General features: G+C 46.7%; 1 protein-coding gene across 1 annotated transcript in view; it reads right to left on the reverse strand.

The window, feature by feature from the left end:
- LOC149441894 (BOS complex subunit NCLN-like) overlaps positions 1–20,731 on the reverse strand; it is a 69,346-nt gene extending 48,615 nt beyond the window's left edge. Inside the window, exons 1-8 of the mRNA XM_089656786.1 lie at positions 20,489–20,731; positions 18,180–18,370; positions 16,240–16,384; positions 11,910–12,004; positions 11,698–11,784; positions 8,321–8,424; positions 8,091–8,179; positions 1,906–2,045 (exon numbers count right to left, since the gene is read on the reverse strand). Coding sequence (XP_089512912.1) covers positions 1,906–2,045; positions 8,091–8,179; positions 8,321–8,424; positions 11,698–11,784; positions 11,910–12,004; positions 16,240–16,384; positions 18,180–18,370; positions 20,489–20,636 — 999 coding nt within the window. The 5' untranslated portion in view covers positions 20,637–20,731. The remainder of the gene's footprint in view (positions 1–1,905; positions 2,046–8,090; positions 8,180–8,320; positions 8,425–11,697; positions 11,785–11,909; positions 12,005–16,239; positions 16,385–18,179; positions 18,371–20,488) is intronic.

Raw genomic sequence — 20,731 nt, forward strand, 5'->3', positions numbered from 1 at the left:
ACACTGAGAGACAGAATACAACAACAAATTCAGCAGAAATGCGTCTAACAAATGATGACTGATCTGCATGTTCATGAGGGAAAGAAGGATTTGATCCCCTATCATTCAGCAGGATTTCTGGCTACCAGGTGTCTCTCATACAGATAACAAGCTGAGATTAGATGCAGTCTCTTAAAGGGAGTGCTGCTAATCTCATTTTGTTACGTATAAAAGACACCTGTCCACAGGAGCAATCAAACCATCAGATTCCAAACTCTCCACCATGGCAAAGACCAAAGAGCTGTCCAAGGATGTCAGGGACAAGATTGTAGACCTACACAAGGCTGGACTGGGCTACCAAACTATGGCCAAGCAGCTTGGTGAGAAGGTGACAACAGTTGGTGCAATCATTCACAAATGGAAGAAACACAAAACAAGTGTCAGTCCCCCTAGGTCTGGTGCACCATGCAAGATCTCACCTCGTGGAGTGTCAATGATCATGAGAAGTGAGGAATCATCCCAGAACTACACGTGAGGATCTTGTCAATGATCTCCAGGCAGCTGGGACCACAGTCACCAAGAAAACAATTGGTAACACACTACGCCGACAAGGACTGAAATCCTGCAGTGCCCGCAAGGTCCATCTGCTCAAGAAAGCACATGTCCAGGCTCGTCTGAAGTCTACCACTGAACATCTGAATGATGCCGAGGAGGACTGGTGGGAAGTGTTGTGGTCAGAGGAGACCAAAATCCAGCTCTTTGGCATCAACTCAACTTGCCGTGTTTGGAGGAGGAGGAATGCTGCCTATGACCCCAAGAACACCATCCCAACTGTCAAACATGGTGGTGGAAACATTCTGCTTTGGGGGGGTTTTTCTGCTAAGGGGACAGGACAACTGCACCGCATCAAAGGGACGATGGACGGGGCAATGTACCGTCAAATCTTGAGTGAGAACCTTCTTCCCTCAGCCAGGGCATTGAAAATGGGTCATGGATGGGTGTTCCAGCATGACAATGACCCAAAACACACGGTCAAGGCAACAAAGGAGCGGCTCAAGAAGAAGCACATTAAGGTCCTGGAGTGGCCTAGCCAGTCTCCAGACCTTCATCCGATTGAAAATCTGTGCCGGGAGCTGAAAGTTCGAGTTGCCAAACGTCAGCCACCAAACCTTAATGACTTGGAGAGGATCTGCCAAGAGGAGTGGGACAAAATCCCTCCTGAGATGTGTGCGAACCTGGGGGCCAACTCCAGGAAACGTCTGACCTCTGTGATTGCCAACAAGGGATTTGCCACCAAGTACTAAGTCATGTTTTGTGAAGGGGATCATATCCTTCTTTCCCTCATGAACATGCAGATCAGTCATCATTTGTTAGACATGCATTTCTGCTGAATTTTTTGTTGCTATTCTGTCTCTCAGTGTTACACCGAACATTCCATTGTTAGACCGATCATTTCTCTGTGAGGGGCGAACATTCAAAATCAGCAGGGGAGCAAATACGCATCTCCTTCACTGTATACTGTATATTGTACATTCACATCAGTCCCTAACCCTCAAGGGGCGTACAATCTAAGGTATTGCCCTACTGGCTAATCAGGTTGAGTATAGGGGTCTCCAGGGCTAGGACAAGGGGTGGGCAGGAGGGGGAGCTGCCCTGGGTGCAGAGAAGCAAGGGGGCAAATAATAGATGCAGGGTGGTATATTCATTCTATGGCATACATTAAAAGTGGGGGAGGGGGCGTACTTCTGGATCCTTGCCCAGGGCGCTGGACAAACCTGTCCTGGTATTGGAGGACTCTTATGGGTGGAGTTGGCTTGCAGAATCACAGGCTCAGCTTTAGGTGTTACAAATAAAAATGAGGCAAGGTGACCATTCCCAACCATCTGCTGGTGGGACGCATCAAATATTAGAAATGGTTTGGTGTACCAGCTGCAGCTGCCTCAAGAACTCCCACTGTGCGCTGCCCTCTGATGGTGGCCGAGAGACGTGAAGGTGGAGAGAGTCGCCATTGGCCAGGGTGTCCAGACACAGGACGAATGCCACGTTCTCATGGAGGATGCTGGTTTCTAGGAGAGAAAGTATCAGAATACAGTGGATGACCCTAATTCAGAAAATCCAATAATCACGTCAATGGAACAATCAAACTGGAACAAATGGAAAGGGGTGTGCTTGACAATGATTAACTGTAATTTCCCGGAACTGTGACATCACCCATAGCCCCCTCCCTCATCCCAGTTCGTGGCCCCCTGTCTGCTCCAGCAGTTACTCCTTTCACCTCATCCTCAGAGAGTGGGCCACTAACCCACTGACATTACTTACTTTGAGAGCTATTCCACTGACACTAATGATTTGAGGAGCTATAATCCCCTAGGGGCTACTGTTCCACTGAGACCAATGAACTGGGGGCCACTCTACCCTGGAGACCACTATTTTACTGACACCAGTGATTTGGGGGGCAGTATTTCTTCAGGACCATTATTCCACTGACACTAATTATTTGAAGAGCCATTCTCCCCTGGGAGCTACTATCCTACTCACACCAAATATTTGACAGCTATTCTCCACTAGGAGCCATAATTCCCTTGACACCAATGATTTAAAGAGGTATTCTTTCCCGAGGGCCACTATCTAACCAGCAACAATGAAATGAGAGATTATTCTCACCTGGAGGGGGGTGGGAACACTATCCCACTGATACCAATGATGTGGGGAGATATTCTCTGGGGTCACCATCCCACTAACACTAATTATTTGGTAGATATTCTCCTGTCGGGGCCACTATCCTAATGACACCAGTGATTTGGGGGGCAGTATTTCTTCAGGACCATTATTCCACTGACACTAATTATTTGAAGAACCATTCTCCCCTGGGAGCTACTATCCTACTCACACCAAATATTTGAGGGCTATTCTCCACTAGGAGCCATAATTCCCTTGACACCAATGATTTAAAGAGGTATTCTTTCCCGAGGGCCACTATCTAACCAGCAACAATGAAATGAGAGATTATTCTCACCTGGAGGGGGGTGGGAACACTATCCCATTGATACCAATGATGTGGGGAGCTATTCTCTGGGGTCACTATCCCACTAACACCAATTATTTGGGAGATATTCTCCTGTGGGGGCCACTATCCTAATGATACCAATGATTTGGGGGGTTATTCTTTGTCATTGTTTCTCTTCAAATTACAGTAACTTATATTGTCAACTGAATGCTCCCTTTTTGACCTCTTCCCACCCCTTTGTGCCCTTTTTAACTGGGTCCTAATACCAGGAGGTGGGACAGACTTCCTGATCACTGTGATTGGTTGGTGACATGATTGGGAGCCCATACGGCTGGCTCCTGATAAACAGAGATCGGGAGCTGTCTGTAAAAAATCAATCGCTATTTTACATTCCAATACTTTTATGTAGGAATATAAATTTACTATTGGGGAATTGAAGTAAGAGAATTTACCCAGCCCCGGTGTCACTCAGATTGAGAACCACTGTTATAGGCAAGAGATGTGGTTGTTTGTTGGGAAATGGAAGGTCTTGGAGGAATTTACCAGCCCGTGGTCATACTAAGGTTGAGGACCACTGCTCGGGGTAACATACTATATAGTTAATTGTTGAGACATGGAAGGTATTTGAAACATTTCCCAGGCCCCTGTCTCACTACGGATGAGGACCCCTGTGCTAGGTAACAGATATGGTTGACTATTGGGGTATGGAAGGTTTTGGAAGAATTTCATGGGTTCCAGTCCCACTAGGGTGTAGAACACCTGCCCTACGTAACAGGTATGGTTGATCATTGGGACATAGAGGGTTATGGAAGAATTTACCCAGCCCTGGTCTCACTCAGGTTTAGAATTCCTGATCTACGCATCAGGTATGGTTGTATGTTGGGAAATGGAAGGTCTTGGAAGAATTTACCAGCCCTTGGTCATACTCAGGTTAAGAACCACTGCTCGAGGCAACATATATAGTTAATTGTTGAGACATGGAAAGTATTTGAAACATTTCCCAGGCCCCTGTCTCACTATGGTTGAGGACCAATGCTCTAGGCCAGGGGTGGGCAACTGTGGCCCTCCAGCTGTTGGTGAACTACAAGTCCCATCATGCCTCTGCCTTTGGGAGTCATGCTTGAAACTGTCAGCCTCATGGGACTTGTAGTTCTACAACAGCTGGTGGGCCACAGTTGCCCACCCCTGCTCTAGGCAATAGATAAGGTTGACTGTTGGGGTATGAAAGGTGATGGGTCCCAGTCTCACTAGGGTGGAGGACACCTGCCCTAGGTAACAGGTATGGTTGATCATTGGGACATAGAGGGTTATGGAAGAATTTACCCAGCCCTGGTCTCACTCGGGTTTAGAATCCTTACCAAGGTATGGTTGTTTGTTGGGAAATGGAAGGTCTTGGAAGAACTCACCAGCCCTTAGTCGTACTTAGGTTGAGAAGCACTGCTCGAGGCAACATATATAGTTAATTGTTGGGACCTGGAACTTTTTTGAAAAATTTCACAGGCCCCTGTCTCACTACGGTTGAGGACCAATGCACTAGGCCAGTGGTCTCCAAACTGTGGCTCGGGCCAGATGCTGCCCTTTGCTTCCATTTATCCGGCCCTTGGGGCAGGATTCCTTCCAGTGAGACCAATGATGGGGCACCTTTCCTTCCACTGACCGCAATGATATGGCACTATTCCTTTCAGTGACATGAATGATAGGGCACTATGCCTTCCAGTGACACCAATGATGGGGCACTATGCCTTCCAGTGGCACCAATGATGGGGCACTATCCCTGCCAGTGGCTCCAATGATGGGGCACTCTCCCTGTCAGTGGCACCAATGATGGGGCACTATCCCTGTCAGTGGCACCAATGATGGGGCACAATCGCTGTCAGTGGCACCAATGATGGGGCACTATCCCTGTCAGTGGCACCAATGATGGGGTACTATCCCTGTCAGTAGCACCAATTATGGGGCACTATTCCTGCCAATGACACCAAGGATGGGGCTTGTTTCCTTCTCCCAATGATCATCATGTCTTGGGAATTGTTTACTCCCACTGACACCAGGACATCTTCTACCTCCACTGGCCACAGTCTGATCCCCCTCGAGTCTGAAGCACAGTAAACTGGCCCTTTGTTTGTAAAGTTTGCTCTAGGCAATAGATAAGGTTGACTGTTGGGGTATGGAAGGTTTTGGAAGAAGTTGATGGGTCCCAGTCTCACTAGGGTGGAGGACACCTGCCGTAAGTAACAGATATGGTTGATCATTGGGACATAGAGGGGTTATGGAAGAATTTGCCCAGCCCTGGTCTCACTCAGATTGAGAACCCCTGTTCTAGTCAACAGATGTGGTTGTTTGTTGGGAAATGGAAGGTCTTGGAAAAATTTACCAGGCACTGGTCGTACTCAGGTTGAGAACCATAGCTCAAGGCAGCAGATATACAGTCAGGTCCATAAATATTGGGACATGGACACAATTCTAACATTTTTGGCTCTATACACCACCACAATGGATTTGAAATGAAACAAACAAGCTGTGCTTTAACTGCAGACTGTCAGCTTTAATTTGAGGGTATTCACATCTAAATCAGGTGAACAGTGTAGGAATTACAACAGTTTGCATATGTGCCTCCCACTTGTTAAGGGACCAAAAGTAATGGGACAGAATAATAATCATAAATCAAACTTTCACTTTTTAATACTTGGTTGCAAATCCTTTGCAGTCAATTACAGCCTGAAGTGTGGAACGCATAGACATCACCAGACGCTGGGTTTCATCCCTGGTGATGCTCTGCCAGGCCTCTACTGCAACTGTCTTCAGTTCCTGCTTGTTCTTGGGGCATTTTCCCTTCAGTTTTGTCTTCAGCAAGTGAAATGCTCAATCGGATTCAGGTCAGGTGATTGACTTGGCCATTGCAGAACATTCCACTTCTTTCCCTTAAAAAACTCTTTGGTTGCTTTTGCAGTCTGCTTTGGGTCATTGTCCATCTGCACTGTGAAGCGTCCAATGAGTTGTGAAGCATTTGGCTGAATATGAGCAGATAATATTCCCGAAACACTTCAGAATTCATCCGGCTGCTTCTGTCAGCAGTCACATCATCAATAAATACAAGAGAAGCAGTTCCATTGGCAGCCATACATGCCCACGCCATGACACTACCACCACCATGCTTCACTGATGAGGTGGTATGCTGAGGACCATGAGCAGTTCCTTCTCCATACTCTTCTCTTCCCATCACTCTGGTACAAGTTGATGTCGGTCTCATCTGTCCATAGGATGTTGTTCCAGAACTGTGAAGGCTTTTTTACATGTCGTTTGGCAAACTCTAATCTGGCCTTCCTGTTTTTGAGGCTCACCAATGGTTTACATCTTGTGGTGAACCCTCTGTATTCACTCTGGTGAAGTCTTCTCTTGATTGGTGACTTTGACACACATACACCTACCTCCTGGAGGGTGTTCTTGATCTGGCCAACTGTTGTGAAGGGTGTTTTCTTCACCAGGGAAAGAATTCTTCGCTCATCCACCACAGTTGTTTTCCGTGGTCTTCCGGGTCTTTTGGTGTTGCTGAGCTCACCGGTGCATTTCTTCTTTTTAAGAATGTTCCAAACAGTTGTTTTGGCCACGCCTAATGTTTTTGCTATCTCTCTGATGGGTTTGTTTTGTTTTTTCAGCGTAATGATGGCTTGCATCACTGATAGTGACAGCTGTTTGGATCTCATCTTGAGAGTTGACAGCAACAGATTCCAAATGCAAATAGCACACTTGAAATGATCTCTGGACCTTTTATCTGCTCATTGTAATTGGGATAATGAGGGCATAACACACACCTGGCCATAGAACATCTGAGAAGCCAATTGTCCCATTACTTTTGGTCCCTTAACAAGTGGGAGGCACATATGCAAACTGTTGTAATTCCTACACCGTTCACCTGATTTGGATGTAAATACCCTCAAATGAAAGCTGACAGTGTGCAGTTAAAGCACATCTTGTTTGTTTCATTTCAAATCCCTTGTGGTGGTGTATAGAGCCAAAAATGTTAGAATTGTGTCCATGTCCCAATATTTATGGACCTGACTGTAGTTAATTGTTGAGACATGGAGCGTTTTGAAAAATTTCTCAGGCCCCTGTCTCACTATGGTTGTGGACCCTGACTCTAGGCAACAGATATGTTTGGCTGAAAGCCAAGCCAGCAGATTTAATCTCTTCTATTTCAGTCCTGGCTGCAGTGTGAGTGAGGTGTTTGGAGACACACAGTAAATGTATAGGTGAGCCTAATGATCTGTTCAGTAGGGTTATTTATTTACAAGAAAAGGGACACAATTGTTACTTTTAATAATTGGATTTGGACAGTTTTTGTATTTATAAAACTGCTTTGGGCTGTTTTTCAATGTCTTAGCACTTCAAACTTTGTCCTATAGATGCATTTTGTCAATGTGGATTTTCTGCATATTAGAAGCAGTGCAGTGAAATCAGAGGAAGCCATTTCAGTCCAGGAGAGGAGTCGGTACACCTGTGCAAGACTGAAGGGGAGGAGCCGATACACCTGGGCAAGACTGAAGGGGAGGAGCCGGTACACCTGGACAAGACTGAAGGGGAGGAGCCGGTACACCTGGACAAGAATGAAGGGGAGGAGCCGGTACACCTGGGCAAGACTGAAGGGGAGGATCCGGTACACCTGGGCTAGACTGAAGGGGAGGAGCCGGTACACCTGGGCAAGACTGAAGGGGAGGAGCCGGTACACCTTGGCTAGACTGAAGGGGAGGATCCGGTACACCTGGGCAAGACTGAAGGGGAGGAGCCGATACACCTGGGCAAGACTGAAGGGGAGGATCCGGTACACCTGGGCTAGACTGAAGGGGAGGAGCCAGTACACCTGGGCTAGACTGAAGGGGAGGAGCCTGTACACCTGGGCTAGACTGAAGGGAGTGTTGGAGGTCAGGTTTAAAGGTATCATCATTGCTTAAAAAATAAAAAATATATCAACCAGAATTCAGAAATGAAAAGATTGATGTGTTTGTCTAAAGAACTGATCGTGGGTGACTACAATATTTACTGCAAATGAGATTCGGAGTACCCAGCAGAATGCCCTAAGTGCCGGACTCTTAACAACGAAACATACCAGAATGGTCCAAATGTTCTTCTAGCCATCGCTTACTTCCATGATAATTGAACTTCCCTCCCCCGGTCAGTGCGAACACCATGTTACACCTCAAATAGAACACAACAAGAACACATGTGTATGTCAATTCTCCATGTCCACCCATCTATGTACATCAACATTCGGAATTGTGTCTACCTTATCTATCAATCTATAGAGAACTATTCCTTAAAAAACAAGGCACTGCAGACCTGGGTTGAGTCCGCCAGTCACTGTACAGAAGGTGGAAGAGGCGAACCATCTCCAGAAGCATTGACACCCCGCTGCCATTGGAGTCCGCTCCGTAAGCCAAGTACTGCCAGAGATATGGGAGAGATGACATATGTAGTTACCAAAATTCCTTCATAGGATTGCCATACTCCAGCACCAAGTCATGTGATGGGTCACATGGTCTCTATCCGTGGTGATTTGATTTTTGTTAGGAATTTCAGCCTGTTATATGGCTTAGAAAAGAGGTAGGTGTGCTTTAAAGCCTAACTTCTGACAGTAGGACCCAATTCACACTTGTGCCACTTTGGACATCAAGTCCAACTCCATGTTCTCCAATGGTATCCTTTCATATATGTGCAACTTAACCCCTTTGCGCCAGCGCCTCTCGGCCCTTTAAGAATTTCAGAAGCCGGGAGGCGGGGCGGGGTTTTAGGGTCATCAGACCGCTGTGATTCGCTGTCATGGCGGTCACGTGATCGGAAAAGGTCCCGATCGCAAGGGGAGATCGGAACCTTTCTGTGAGACACGGACATGTGTGTTGGGAGCGTGCAGCACATATGTATTTTTAAATGGTACGCAAATAGGCGGCTGCTCGGTGTCAAGGCCCAGACGCCAAGAGGAGGTACATTTGCGTGCGCTTGGCCTCGAGGGGTTAAAGTACTTAGAATGTAAGCTCTAATGAGCAGGGCCCTCTGTTTCTTCTTATACCCAGGGCTGTGGATAAGGGGGTACCACCAGTCCTTCTGTACGGGGCCAGGCCAGCAGGGGGGCCCAGGCAGCTGGGTGAATCAGATGTGGGCAGTGAGGGGGATCAGTGTGGCAGAGGGGCAATTACTGGAACCCATCCCCTGTATGTCTCTTTCTGCAGTCTCTAGGCAACACAAAATTCACCCCCTCCGGAGAGAGCCTGATATTGACCAACTACACCCCTGTCCCCCCCACCCGAGAGAGCCTTCCACTACCATCACCCCCATACCCCAGCCATTCCCCTCCTAGCAAGAGAGAGAAAGACACTCACATTCACAACTCTGGACATCCCCAGGAATGAGAGTCAAGCAGCCCGCAGCTTCTCTCAGATCCCACCTGGTCCCCAAGCCCCATGTGTCCCTTCTTCCTGGGGGATGGTGCTGCCATCCTGAAAAATGCTGCCCTAGGCAAATGCATTGTTTGCCTTGTAGTAAATATGCCCCTGGTTACAGTAATACCCCCCACCATACCCATCACCTTCCCTGTGCACCATATGTTTCTCCTTGCTTCCCAGGCCCCCCTGTGTGCCCCCACCCCACAGTGCTGCCAACTACCTTCCTCTCCTTCCTACCGGCAGCTGCAAGCACACAAAAGGATCCTTCAGAATGGAGAATGGGGGAGGGGTCCGGAAAATATGCCACCAGCCCCTTTCCTGAATGAACACAATGAGCGATCAATACCAGTCACTCACTGAGTTCATTCATAGCTAAAGCATAGTCAACTGTTTGTTTTTTTTTGGAGGGGGCCCTGTCAGGTTGGCTGTATGGGGCCCTGTGGTTTCTAACAGCAGCCCTGCTTGTACCACATTGTATTGTGACTGTAATTTCTACCTTCATTTTGTAAAGCGCTACGCAAACTGTTGGCGCTATATATATTGTCATGTTTCACATGACTGTCATATGCCTTTAAGTGTTCTTTGTATGTTGTCTCTGCTCCTCCCTTTCCTCTGGTTTAGTTCATGCTGTATAGATAGCCCCACCCCTTTTCCCAGTAAGGCATTTCAGCTTTAAGCCACATGTCATGAAGCAGATCACATTATGATCTTTTGACCTATCCGATGTTCATTGTTGTAAGATTCTCTCAGTTTATCGAATAAACTTCACAAGATCTACAAGATGTCTTCTGGATTGAGTCACTGCCTGTGATATTCAACTAAGATTGGAGTTATCGCTATCTCATCACAACTGTAAGTTACAGAGATCACACTTTCAATGCTTAGATTGGAGGGACAGAAGATAAATCCTGTATAATAATAATACTGCACTACTTTGGTCCAACTTTTCAAGCAACTCGAGGGCCATAGACTTCAATGTTAACCATCAAAAGCTGCATGAAAGTCATACTTGAATGTTTTACATGCAACATTCCAACTTTGCAGAAGGACAAGTCGCCTCCAAGACGTACCCTTCCGAATATAATAATAATAATAATGCACTACTTTGGTCCACCTTTCAAGCAACTTGAGGGCCATAGACTTCAATGTTAACCATCAGAAACCATCGAAAGTCATACTTGAATGTTGAATGTCAACTTTGCAGAAGGACACGTCGCCTCCAAGACGTACCCTTCCAAAATTGCATCAAAGTTGCACCAAAGTTGTAATCCAAAGTCGCACAACTTTGTAGTTGTACATGTGAGAATGGAGCCTACAGTAATAATAAGAAGGAGTCTCTTCCTACCCCAACTAAGGAAGGATCTAATTGTTAGATATTTGCCAGCCGATGAAACATTACACGGCTGGCTGGTTATCTTCTCGTATTGGAAAGCAGGCCTGAAGATGTAGGCAAGCAAGGCAGAAACAAGTGGTTACATAGCATAGCCTCTATAGGACGCTATAAAAAGGAAAGTCAAGCTGGGAATCATTACTTAAAACAATTCAGAACTCAGCTACTTGTAGTTTTCTTCCTAAACAGTGAGGTCCAGGGTGGCTCTGGTAACAGCGGTGAACATCTGGAGGAATCCTAAGAACCCAGGGCCACCCCACTGGAGCTGGAGCACTCTGGTAGGGGATGGATTGGGCATGAGCTCCACACAGTAGCTGGGTCTTCTGGAAAAACTGTATGCTATTAGGCTCTAGCATGCCAGTTCTGGCAATGGAGGGCCTCCTTCCTGGCCGCAGATCAGTTGTCTAGCTTCCTCTGCCTCATCAGGTCTTGCCTCTCTCAGCTGCTGAGGGATTTATATGATAACTGTATTGCCTGGAATGAGGTTTCAGCATGAAAACTCCAGTCAAACCTATTTTTTGGGGGGAAAGGAGTTTTGAAGACTTAAAGAGAACGTGTCTTAAAAAAATTGCAGGCAAAATGACAGAGAAAAAATTTATTTGGAATGCTTACTTCCATAAATGCTAGAAATTCTGACTACTCCAGGAACATTCCATTCCCTTGCACAGCCCCTCCTTCCCTACACAGCTCCTGTTCTAGGAGTCTCTAGTTCTTGTCTGTGCTGACCCAGCTCCTCACCTTCCTACATAACCTTATATGTATCTGCTAGGGGAGGCGTAAAGAGGAATATTATACAGTTTCAGTTGACTGCATATTATATGTTATCTTTCGTTTTTCCTATAGTTTCTTTTGGGATGATGTATGTTATTTCCCAGTCGGCCACTTACCGGAGCGGCTCCAAATGAATCATAATGGGCGACAATCACAACGGAAGGCAGCTCAGCAGCATCACCACCGCGTCCCATCAACTGTCCCTGTACAAGTCATAAAAACGAATGTTAATGTGCTTCTGAGAGTAAATGGACAAGATGGCAGCTCCTGCAGAGCCAGACTGACTTGTTGTACACGGGGGGGGGGGGTGACCATGTTGGCCACGTACCTCCAGGGTGATGAGGACGGGGTGAACGATGGGTTTGCTTTGTACCTCGCTGGTCGTCATCTGGAAGCCGCTTCCCATAACCATCCCGAACAGGACTAAGAGGCAAAAAAAGAATGAAAATCCTGAAATCCTTAAGATTCACAGAGAAGACTTCTCTTCGGACAGCTTGGCAAGGCACAGATGGGACTGTGTAGGCGGGCTATGGGCTTGTATCAATGAGCAAATGCGGTTTGCTTTTTCTCAAAGAAGCTTTATTGACATTTTATCCATACGAGAAAAAACATAAGAGAAGTAGTGTAGGGTTGGGGCACAGCAGTGTCCGGCGTAGTTCCAGAGATTGGCAACTAGGTATCTCCATAGTTAGGGTTGTGAGCCTTGTAGTCAAGAGTAGGCAGTGGAAGTTCCTAGGTAGCCATTAGAGGTCCCCAGAATACTGAGTGGGGTTGTGCCATAGATAGGAAGTGCCAGCCCTGCCTTGCCAGTGTGGGGCATCTTGAGTTAGAGGGCTCTGCATATAGTCTCTGGTAGGAGTACACCTGAGGAGGTGGTGAGTACCAAGGACCAAGGTCCAGTTGTGCTCAAAAGTTTGCATCCCTTGGCAGAAAGGGTTACATTTTGGGATTGATATTGAAAATAAGATCGATTGTGCCAAAAAAAGGCTTTAGTTTAACCACTTCCCACCTGGCCTATTGCAATATGACGGTGGGGCAGGACTTGCGTAGTTCCGGGTGGACGTCATATGACAACCTCCTGAAACGTGCCTCGGGCGTGATTTGTCACCCGCTGTGTCCACCAGACATAGCCAATGACAGATCACTGTACTGGCCTGTTGCTGGTACCATGTGATCGCTGTGACCAATCACAGCTAATCACATGACAATTGTAAACAATGAATAGCTTTCTTTCATGCCATTCATTGTGTACAACTGTGTTGCTAGCTTTGATTGGTCACAGTAATCACATGATACGGACTGGGCCAATCACAGCACATCTGTACCACTGTACCATGCGATTAGCTGTGGCCAATCACAGCAGATTACATGACAATTGTAAACAATGAATGGCTTTCTTTCATGCCATTTATTGTGTACAACTGTGTTGCTAGCTGTGATTGGTCACAGTGATCACATGATACAGACAGGGCCAATCACAACACATCTGTACCACTGTACCATGTGATTAGCTGTGGCCAATCACAGCAGATCACATGACAATTGTAAACAATGAATGGCTTTCTTTCATGCCATTCATTGTGTGCAATTGTGTTTATAGCTGTAATTGGTCACAGTGATCACATGGTAGAGACAGGGCCAATCACAGCCCATCTGTACCATGTAATTAGCTGTGGCCAATCACAGCCCAGCACAACAATACACACTGAATGAATTGATTTTCAAATTAAAAAAAGATTGCTTATAGCAAAGAAATTGACTGTTATAAGCAATCATAACATGTAAAAAAAATCCCAATTTTACTATTACTATGGCAACATTGTATTTCTCTGGTCACAGTATGTTAAAACAAAATCTTTAAAAAAAAAAAAAAGATGTAATAAAAAATAGATTTTTTAGTACTATCACTAGTCAGTGTCTCTGGTCACCGCCAGGCCAGTTATATGATGACGCTGTACTGCACTGGTGACAGTATGTAGAAAAAAAAAAATTTGGGAACATTTTTTTTTTCAAGTTCTTCATTTTCCAAAAAGTTATGAAAAAAAAATTGCAACTTCAAAAAACTCACAATGCCTCTTACTAAACACCTTAGACTGTGTGCTTTCCAAAAAGGGGTCGTTTTGGGGGTTATTTGTACTGTCCTGGCATTTTTCGGGCCTCAAGAAATGAGACCGGAAGTCAGTACATCAGGATTGATTGTCAGATATATCCCATAGTTTGTGAACTTTATAACTTTCCTACAGACTAAATAATATACACTGATTTGGGTTATTTTCACCAAACAAATGTAGCATAATTTATTTTGGCCTAAATTAATGAAGAACGATTATTTATTTGCGAAGTTTTATAATAGAAACAAAGAAAAACTCATTTTTCACAATTTATGGTCTTTTTTCAATTATTTAGCAAAAAACAAAACATCCAATGGTTAAAGATAGTGACCATATGAAGCCATTTACACTATATTGCCAAAAGTATTGGTCGGCCGCCCTTTCCTCCCACATGAACTTTAATGGCCTCCCTTGTCTTAGTCTGTAGGGTTCAATATTGAGTTGGCCCCGCCCTTTCCACACACATGACCTTTAATGGCCCCCCAGTCTTAGTCCGTAGGGTTCAATATTGAGTTGGCCCCACCCTTTCCACGCACATGACCTTTAATGGCCCCCCAGTCTTAGTCTTTAGGGTTCAATATTGAGTTGGCCCCACCCCTTTGCAGCTATAACAGCTTCAACTCTTCTGGGAAGGCCGTCCACAAGGTTTAGGAGGGTGTCTATGGGAAGGTTGGACCATTCTTCCAGAAGCACATTTGTCAGGTCAGGCACTGATGTCGGGGGAGGAGGCCTGGCTCGCAGTCTCCGCTCTAATTCATCCCAAAGGTGTTCTATGGGGTTGAGGTCAGGACTCTGTGCAGGACAGTCAAGTTCCTCCACCCCAAACTGGCTCCTCCATGTCTTTATGGACCTTGCTTTGTGCACTGGTGGGCAGTCATGTTGGAACAGGAAGGGGCCATCCCCAAATTCTTCCCACGAAGTTGGGAGCATGAAATTGTCCAAAATGTCGCTTTAAGAGTTCCCTTCACTGGAACTAGGGGGCCAAGCCCAACCCCTGAAAAACAACCCCACACCATAATCCCCCCTCCACCAAACTTTGCACTTGGCACAATGCAGTCAGGCAAGTACCATTCTCCTGGCAACCACCAAACCCAGACATGTCCATTGGATTGCCAGACAGAGAAGCGTGATTGGTCTAGAGAACACGTCTCCTCTGCTCTAGAGTCCAGTGGCGGCGTGCTTTACACCACGGCATCCAACTCTTTGCATTGCACTTGGTGATGGAAGGCTTGGATGCAGCTGCTCGGCCATGGAAACCCATTCCATGAAGCTCTCTACGCACTGTTGTTGGGCTCATCTGAAGGCCACACCAAGTTTGGAGGTCTTTAGCTATTGACTCTGCAGACAGTTGGTGACTTCTGCGCACTGTGCGCTTCAGCATGCGCTGACCCCGCCCTGTCATGTGATGTGGCCTACCCCTTGGTGGCTGAGTGGCTGTTGTTCCCAGTTGCTTCCACTTTGTTATAATCCCACTAACAGTTGAGTGTGGAATATTTAGTAGCCAGGAAATGTCACGGATGGACTTATTGCCCAGGTGGCCACCTATCACGGGACCACGCTTGGAGTCACTGAGCTCCTGAGAGCGACCCATTCTTTCACCAATGTTTGTAGAAGCAGTCTGCATGCCTAGGGGATGGATTGTATACACCTGTGTCCATGGAGGGGATTGGAACACCTGAATGACATGATCTGGAGAGGATTGGAACACCTGAATCACATGATCTGGAGGGGATTGGAACACCTGAATCACATGATTAGGAGGGGATTGGGACACCTGAGTCACATGATATGGAGGGGAGTGAAACACCTGAATCACATGATTTGGAGGGCGGGGCCAATACTTTTGGCAATATAATGTATTATCACATAGCTTGGCTCCTTTTTCAATCATAATGATAACAGAAATCACCCAAATGATCAAAAGTTTCCTTCCCCTGGATTGTTTGGCCTTGGTACAGACACACAAGGTGACACACGCGGGTTATAATGGCAAATAAAGGGTAATTTCCCACATCTGTGGCTTTTTAAATTGCCAATTAGTGTAAAAATAGTCAGTGAATTAGTTTGCTCCTATATGGACATTTTTCTAAAATTGAGCATATTCCGGCTATTATCGGATGTCCCTTAAGAAGGGACGTCCTTCTTGTGTATTTTGGGGAGGTGGTGATGGGATTTCAAGATATGATTGATACGATTAAGTAATAATAATATGAAAATTTATAACTAATAATATAATAAAAGTATATAATAAATAATAACAATAATAAGTGCTACAGACACAATAAAAACCTATTCATGTACAAACAGTTGCAGCCGAAGTTTCATGTTCAAAAACTGAAAACTGTCATGGCAAAGATTCTACATCCCGCCCAAAAAAAAAATGAAAAACAACCTGGGGATTTCCAGATGATGGAATACTACGTGCCAAACACAAAGACAACCCTGTTCATTCATTACCATCAACCAGCTCAGTTGTTTGGGTTGAACATTTTTTAGCCATTTCCAGTTGTTTCCCGTGAAATATGGTGACGGCTATTTGACTCTCACCTTCCCAGGCCGAGGCGGAGGTCAGAGATAGAGACACAGACCTTGTCTCTTCATACATTTCCAGAAGAGCCGTGTTCTCTACCGCAAAATAGACGGGAAAGAGCGTCTCATTCCTGAGGATTTCCATCTCCCGCTCCACAAATTCCTGTGCAGAACACAACAGGATAGTAAAGCTTAGAATTCTGGGCTTGGGAGAACCTATTCATTCATATAGCTCTGACCTATACCACAGCGCTGTACAGAGATCACTGAGCAAGTCATACAGTATCAGTCTCTGCACCAGAGGAGCTTACACTCTCTTGTTCCCTCCTCCACAGTCACATCAGTCTCTGTACAGAGGAGCTTACACTCTAATGTCCCCTCCCCCACAGTCACATCAGTCTCTGTACAGAGGAGCTTACACTCTAATGTCCCCTCCCCCACAGTCACATCCGTCTCTGTACAGAGGAGCTTACACTCTAATGTCCCCTCCCCCACAGTCACATCATTCTCTGTACAGAGGAGCTTACACTCTAATGCCCCCCCCAGTCACATCAATCTCTGTACCAGAGGAGCTTACACTCTAATGCCCCCTCCCCCGCAGTCACATCAGTCTCTGTACAGAGGAGCTTACACTCTAATGCCCCCTCCCCCACAGTCACATCAGTCTCTGTACAGAGGAGCTTACACTCTAATGCACCCTCCCCCACAGTCACATCAGTCTCTGTACCAGAGGAGCTTACACTCTAATGTCCCCTCCCCCACAGTCACATCAGTCTCTGTACAGAGAAGCTTACACTCTAATGTCTCCTCCCCCACAGTCACATCAGTCTCTGTACAGAGGAGCTTACACTCTAATGCCCCCCCCCCCACAGTCACATCAGTCTCTGTACAGAGGAGCTTACACTCTAATGCCCCTCCCCCACAGTCACATCAGTCTCTGTACCAGAGGAGCTTACACTCTAATGCCCCCTCCCCCACAGTCACATCAGTCTCTGTACAGAGGAGCTTACACTCTAATGCCCCCCCCAGTCACATCAGTCTCTGTACACGAGGAGCTTACACTCTAATGACCCTCCCCCGCAGTCACATCAGTCTCTGTACAGAGGAGCTTACACTCTAATGTCCCCTCCCCCGCAGTCACATCAGTCTCTGTACTAGAGGAGCTTACACTCTAATTTCCCCTCCCCCACAGTCACATCAGTCTCTGTACCAGAGGAACTTACACTCTAATGTCCCCTCCCCCATAGTCACATCAGTCTCTGTACAGAGGAGCATACACTCTAATGCCCCCCCCCCAGTCACATCAGTCTCTGTACAGAGGAGCTTACACTCTAATGCCCCCTCCCCCACAGTCACATCAGTCTCTGTACAGAGGAGCATACACTCTAATGCCCCCCCCCAGTCACATCAGTCTCTGTACAGAGGAGCTTACACTCTAATGCCCCCTCCCCCACAGTCCCATCAGTCTCTGTACAGAGGAGCTTACACTCTAATGCCCCCCCCAGTCACATCAGTCTCTTTACACAGGAGCTTATACTCTAATGCCCCCCCCAGTCACATCAGTCTCTGTACAGAGGAGCTTACACTCTAATGCCCCCCCCAGTCACATCAGTCTCTGTACAGAGGAGCTTACACTCTAATGCCCCCTCCCCCACAGTCACATCAGTCTCTGTACAGAGGAGCTTACACTCTAATGCCCCCCCCAGTCACATCAGTCTCTGTACAGAGGAGCTTACACTCTAATGCCCCCCCCCCCAGTCACATCAGTCTCTGTACAGAGGAGCTTACACTCTAATGCCCCCTCCCCCCATCACATACGATTATTATTATACATTTATAAAGGATAATTCACCTTTTGAGGAAACTCTTCCATAAAGAATTGATTATAGATTCCCTCTATCCAGCCACCATTGGTATATCTCGGATTATTGCCCCCACCCCCATTCCTGGTGACATACCTGTACTGGTCCTTGCAGCTGTGCTGGGTTATCAGAAGGGACCAGAATCAGCACCGCAGCCACGGACTGGGCCAGGACCCGGCTCCACCTCTGTACAGAGAACTCTGTGATTCTCATGAGCACACAGCGCCTGGTCAGTATCTCCGCCTCCAGCGTCCGGCTCTCCGCATTCACCTGGACCGACTTACAACCTGCAAAGAGTTCCCAAGAATCCTAAATTCCATCAGAACCGCCCAATGGGTTGTCCCCTATGGCCTCACCAGGGGTGCAGGATAACTGGCTTTGGTGCAAGTTTTCTTTTTAAGGCCTTTTTCCCCTTTTGTTTTTTCCTGATGATGCTGCCGGTGACACATTTCCTGTCCTGGGGTGACAACGCACCCTGTACTGTACATATGCAGTAGCAGTGTTGTCACCCTAGAACCCTAGGTCCTGATTCCTCTATATAGGTCTTTATATCACTAGAGGGGAGACCAGCAGGAGGAAGGAGGACCTGATTCCTCTGTATAGATCTTTATATCACTAGAGGGGTCACCAGCAGGAGGAAGGAGGTCCCGATTCTTTATATTGATCTTTATACCACTGGAGGGGTCACCAGTAAGAGGAAGGAGGTCCTGATTCCTATATATAGATCTCTATATCACTAGAGGGGTCACCGGCAGGAGGAAGGAGGTCCTGATTCCTCTATATAGATCTTTATATCACTAGAGGGGTCACCGGCAGGAGGAAGGAGGTCCCGATTCCTCTATATAGATCTTTATATCACTAGAGGGGTCACCGGCAGGAGGAAGGAGGTTCTGATTCCTCTATATAGATCTTTATATCACTAGAGGGGTCACCGGCAGGAGGAAGGAGGTCCTGATTCCTCTATATAGATCTTTATATCACTAGAGGGGTCACCGGAAGGAGGAAGGAGGTCCTGATTCCTCTATATAGATCTTTATATCACTAGAGGGGTCACCGGCAGGAGGAAGGAGGTCCTGATTCCTCTATGAAGATCTTTATACCACTAGAGGGGTCACCGGCAGGAGGAAGGAGGTCCCGATTCCTCTATATTGATCTTTATATCACTAGAGGGGTCACCGGCAGGAGGAAGGAGGTCCCGATTCCTCTATATTGATCTTTATATCACTAGAGGGGTCACCGGCAGGAGGAAGGAGGTCCCGATTCCTCTATATAGATCATTATATCACTAGAGGGGTCACCGGCAGGAGGAAGGAGGTCCCGATTCCTCTATATAGATCTTTATATCACTGGGGGGTCACCGGCAGGAGGAAGGAGGTCCCGATTCCTCTATATTGATCTTTATATCACTAGAGGGGTCACCGGCAGGAGGAAGGAGGTCCTGATTCCTCTATATAGATCTTTATATCACTAGAGGGGTCACCGGCAGGAGGAAGGAGGTCCTGATTCCTCTATATAGATCTTTATATCACTAGAGGGGTCACCGGCAGGAGGAAGGAGGTCCTGATTCCTCTATGAAGATCTTTATACCACTAGAGGGGTCACCGGCAGGAGGAAGGAGGTCCTGATTCCTCTATATTGATCTTTATATCACTAGAGGGGTCACCGGCAGGAGGAAGGAGGTCCCGATTCCTCGATATAGATCTTTATATGTTATGTAACAGGTACTCTTGTTAGAATGTCTTTTTACTTTGCAGTCCTGGGAATGTGTGGTCACAATGTCCTTGGAATGTCCTTGGATGGTGTCATTGTGCAGCCGGTCAGTCTCCTAATATTGGACAGCCAGGCATTTCAGGATATGTTTTAGGCTGATAGGATGTTCCAAAATAACAGGGAATTAATGCCTCTTGTAATTCTTGTAAAATTTGGGCCGCTGGTGAATATTCCTGAAGTCAAAGTTTTATGGAGGTCTTACATGGTAAAAAGTTTGCTTTTCCGTGAAGATGCTAAATTTTGGCAAAATCAACTATGCTGGACCTCCTCGGCCATGCCAACCTCTTTTTATTCAATCTTTACTTTGACTTTTGTAACTCATTCATACTAATCAGAGGTTGTTATGGTTTCTTTATCATTATACAGCGAGAACCTGTCACATGGGGTCAGTGCAGGTTGGGTAGGGGCAGGGGAAGGGGCGGACTGACAACTCATGGGGCCCCGGGCAATAGGGGATCATGGGGCCCCTGTGTCCTTGCCCAAATTGAAAAAAACCTATGAAAAAGTTACCAGGGACATCTCATGGGGCCCCCTACTGACCCCGAGCCTTGGGCAGTGCCTGAGTTTCCAAATGGTCAGTCCGCCCCTGGGTAGGGGGCACATCATGTCAGTGGGTCACATCCTCATCCACTTACCGTGTGTGTGTCCCTCCAGGCTGTATTGCTGCATCCGGTACACCGGAAACTCCAGCGCAGGGATCCCGTAAATTAAGAGAGCCAACAGGAGTGCTACCTCCATTATCCTGGGGGCCCTGGGGCCAGGCTGGGTGCTGGAGTCCCCCATGATGGGTCTACAGAGCACAGAGACAGCGTGTCACCTCACTTCTTGCTCATTGTCCCAGTGACACCATCTGTCTAATCCCTCTGTAATCCTGTGAA

This window comes from Staurois parvus, unplaced genomic scaffold (genome assembly GCF_062004578.1).
Source record: "Staurois parvus isolate SC_StPar_1 unplaced genomic scaffold, SC_StPar_1.0 ptg000938l, whole genome shotgun sequence".
NCBI classification, from domain to species: Eukaryota; Metazoa; Chordata; class Amphibia; order Anura; family Ranidae; genus Staurois; species Staurois parvus.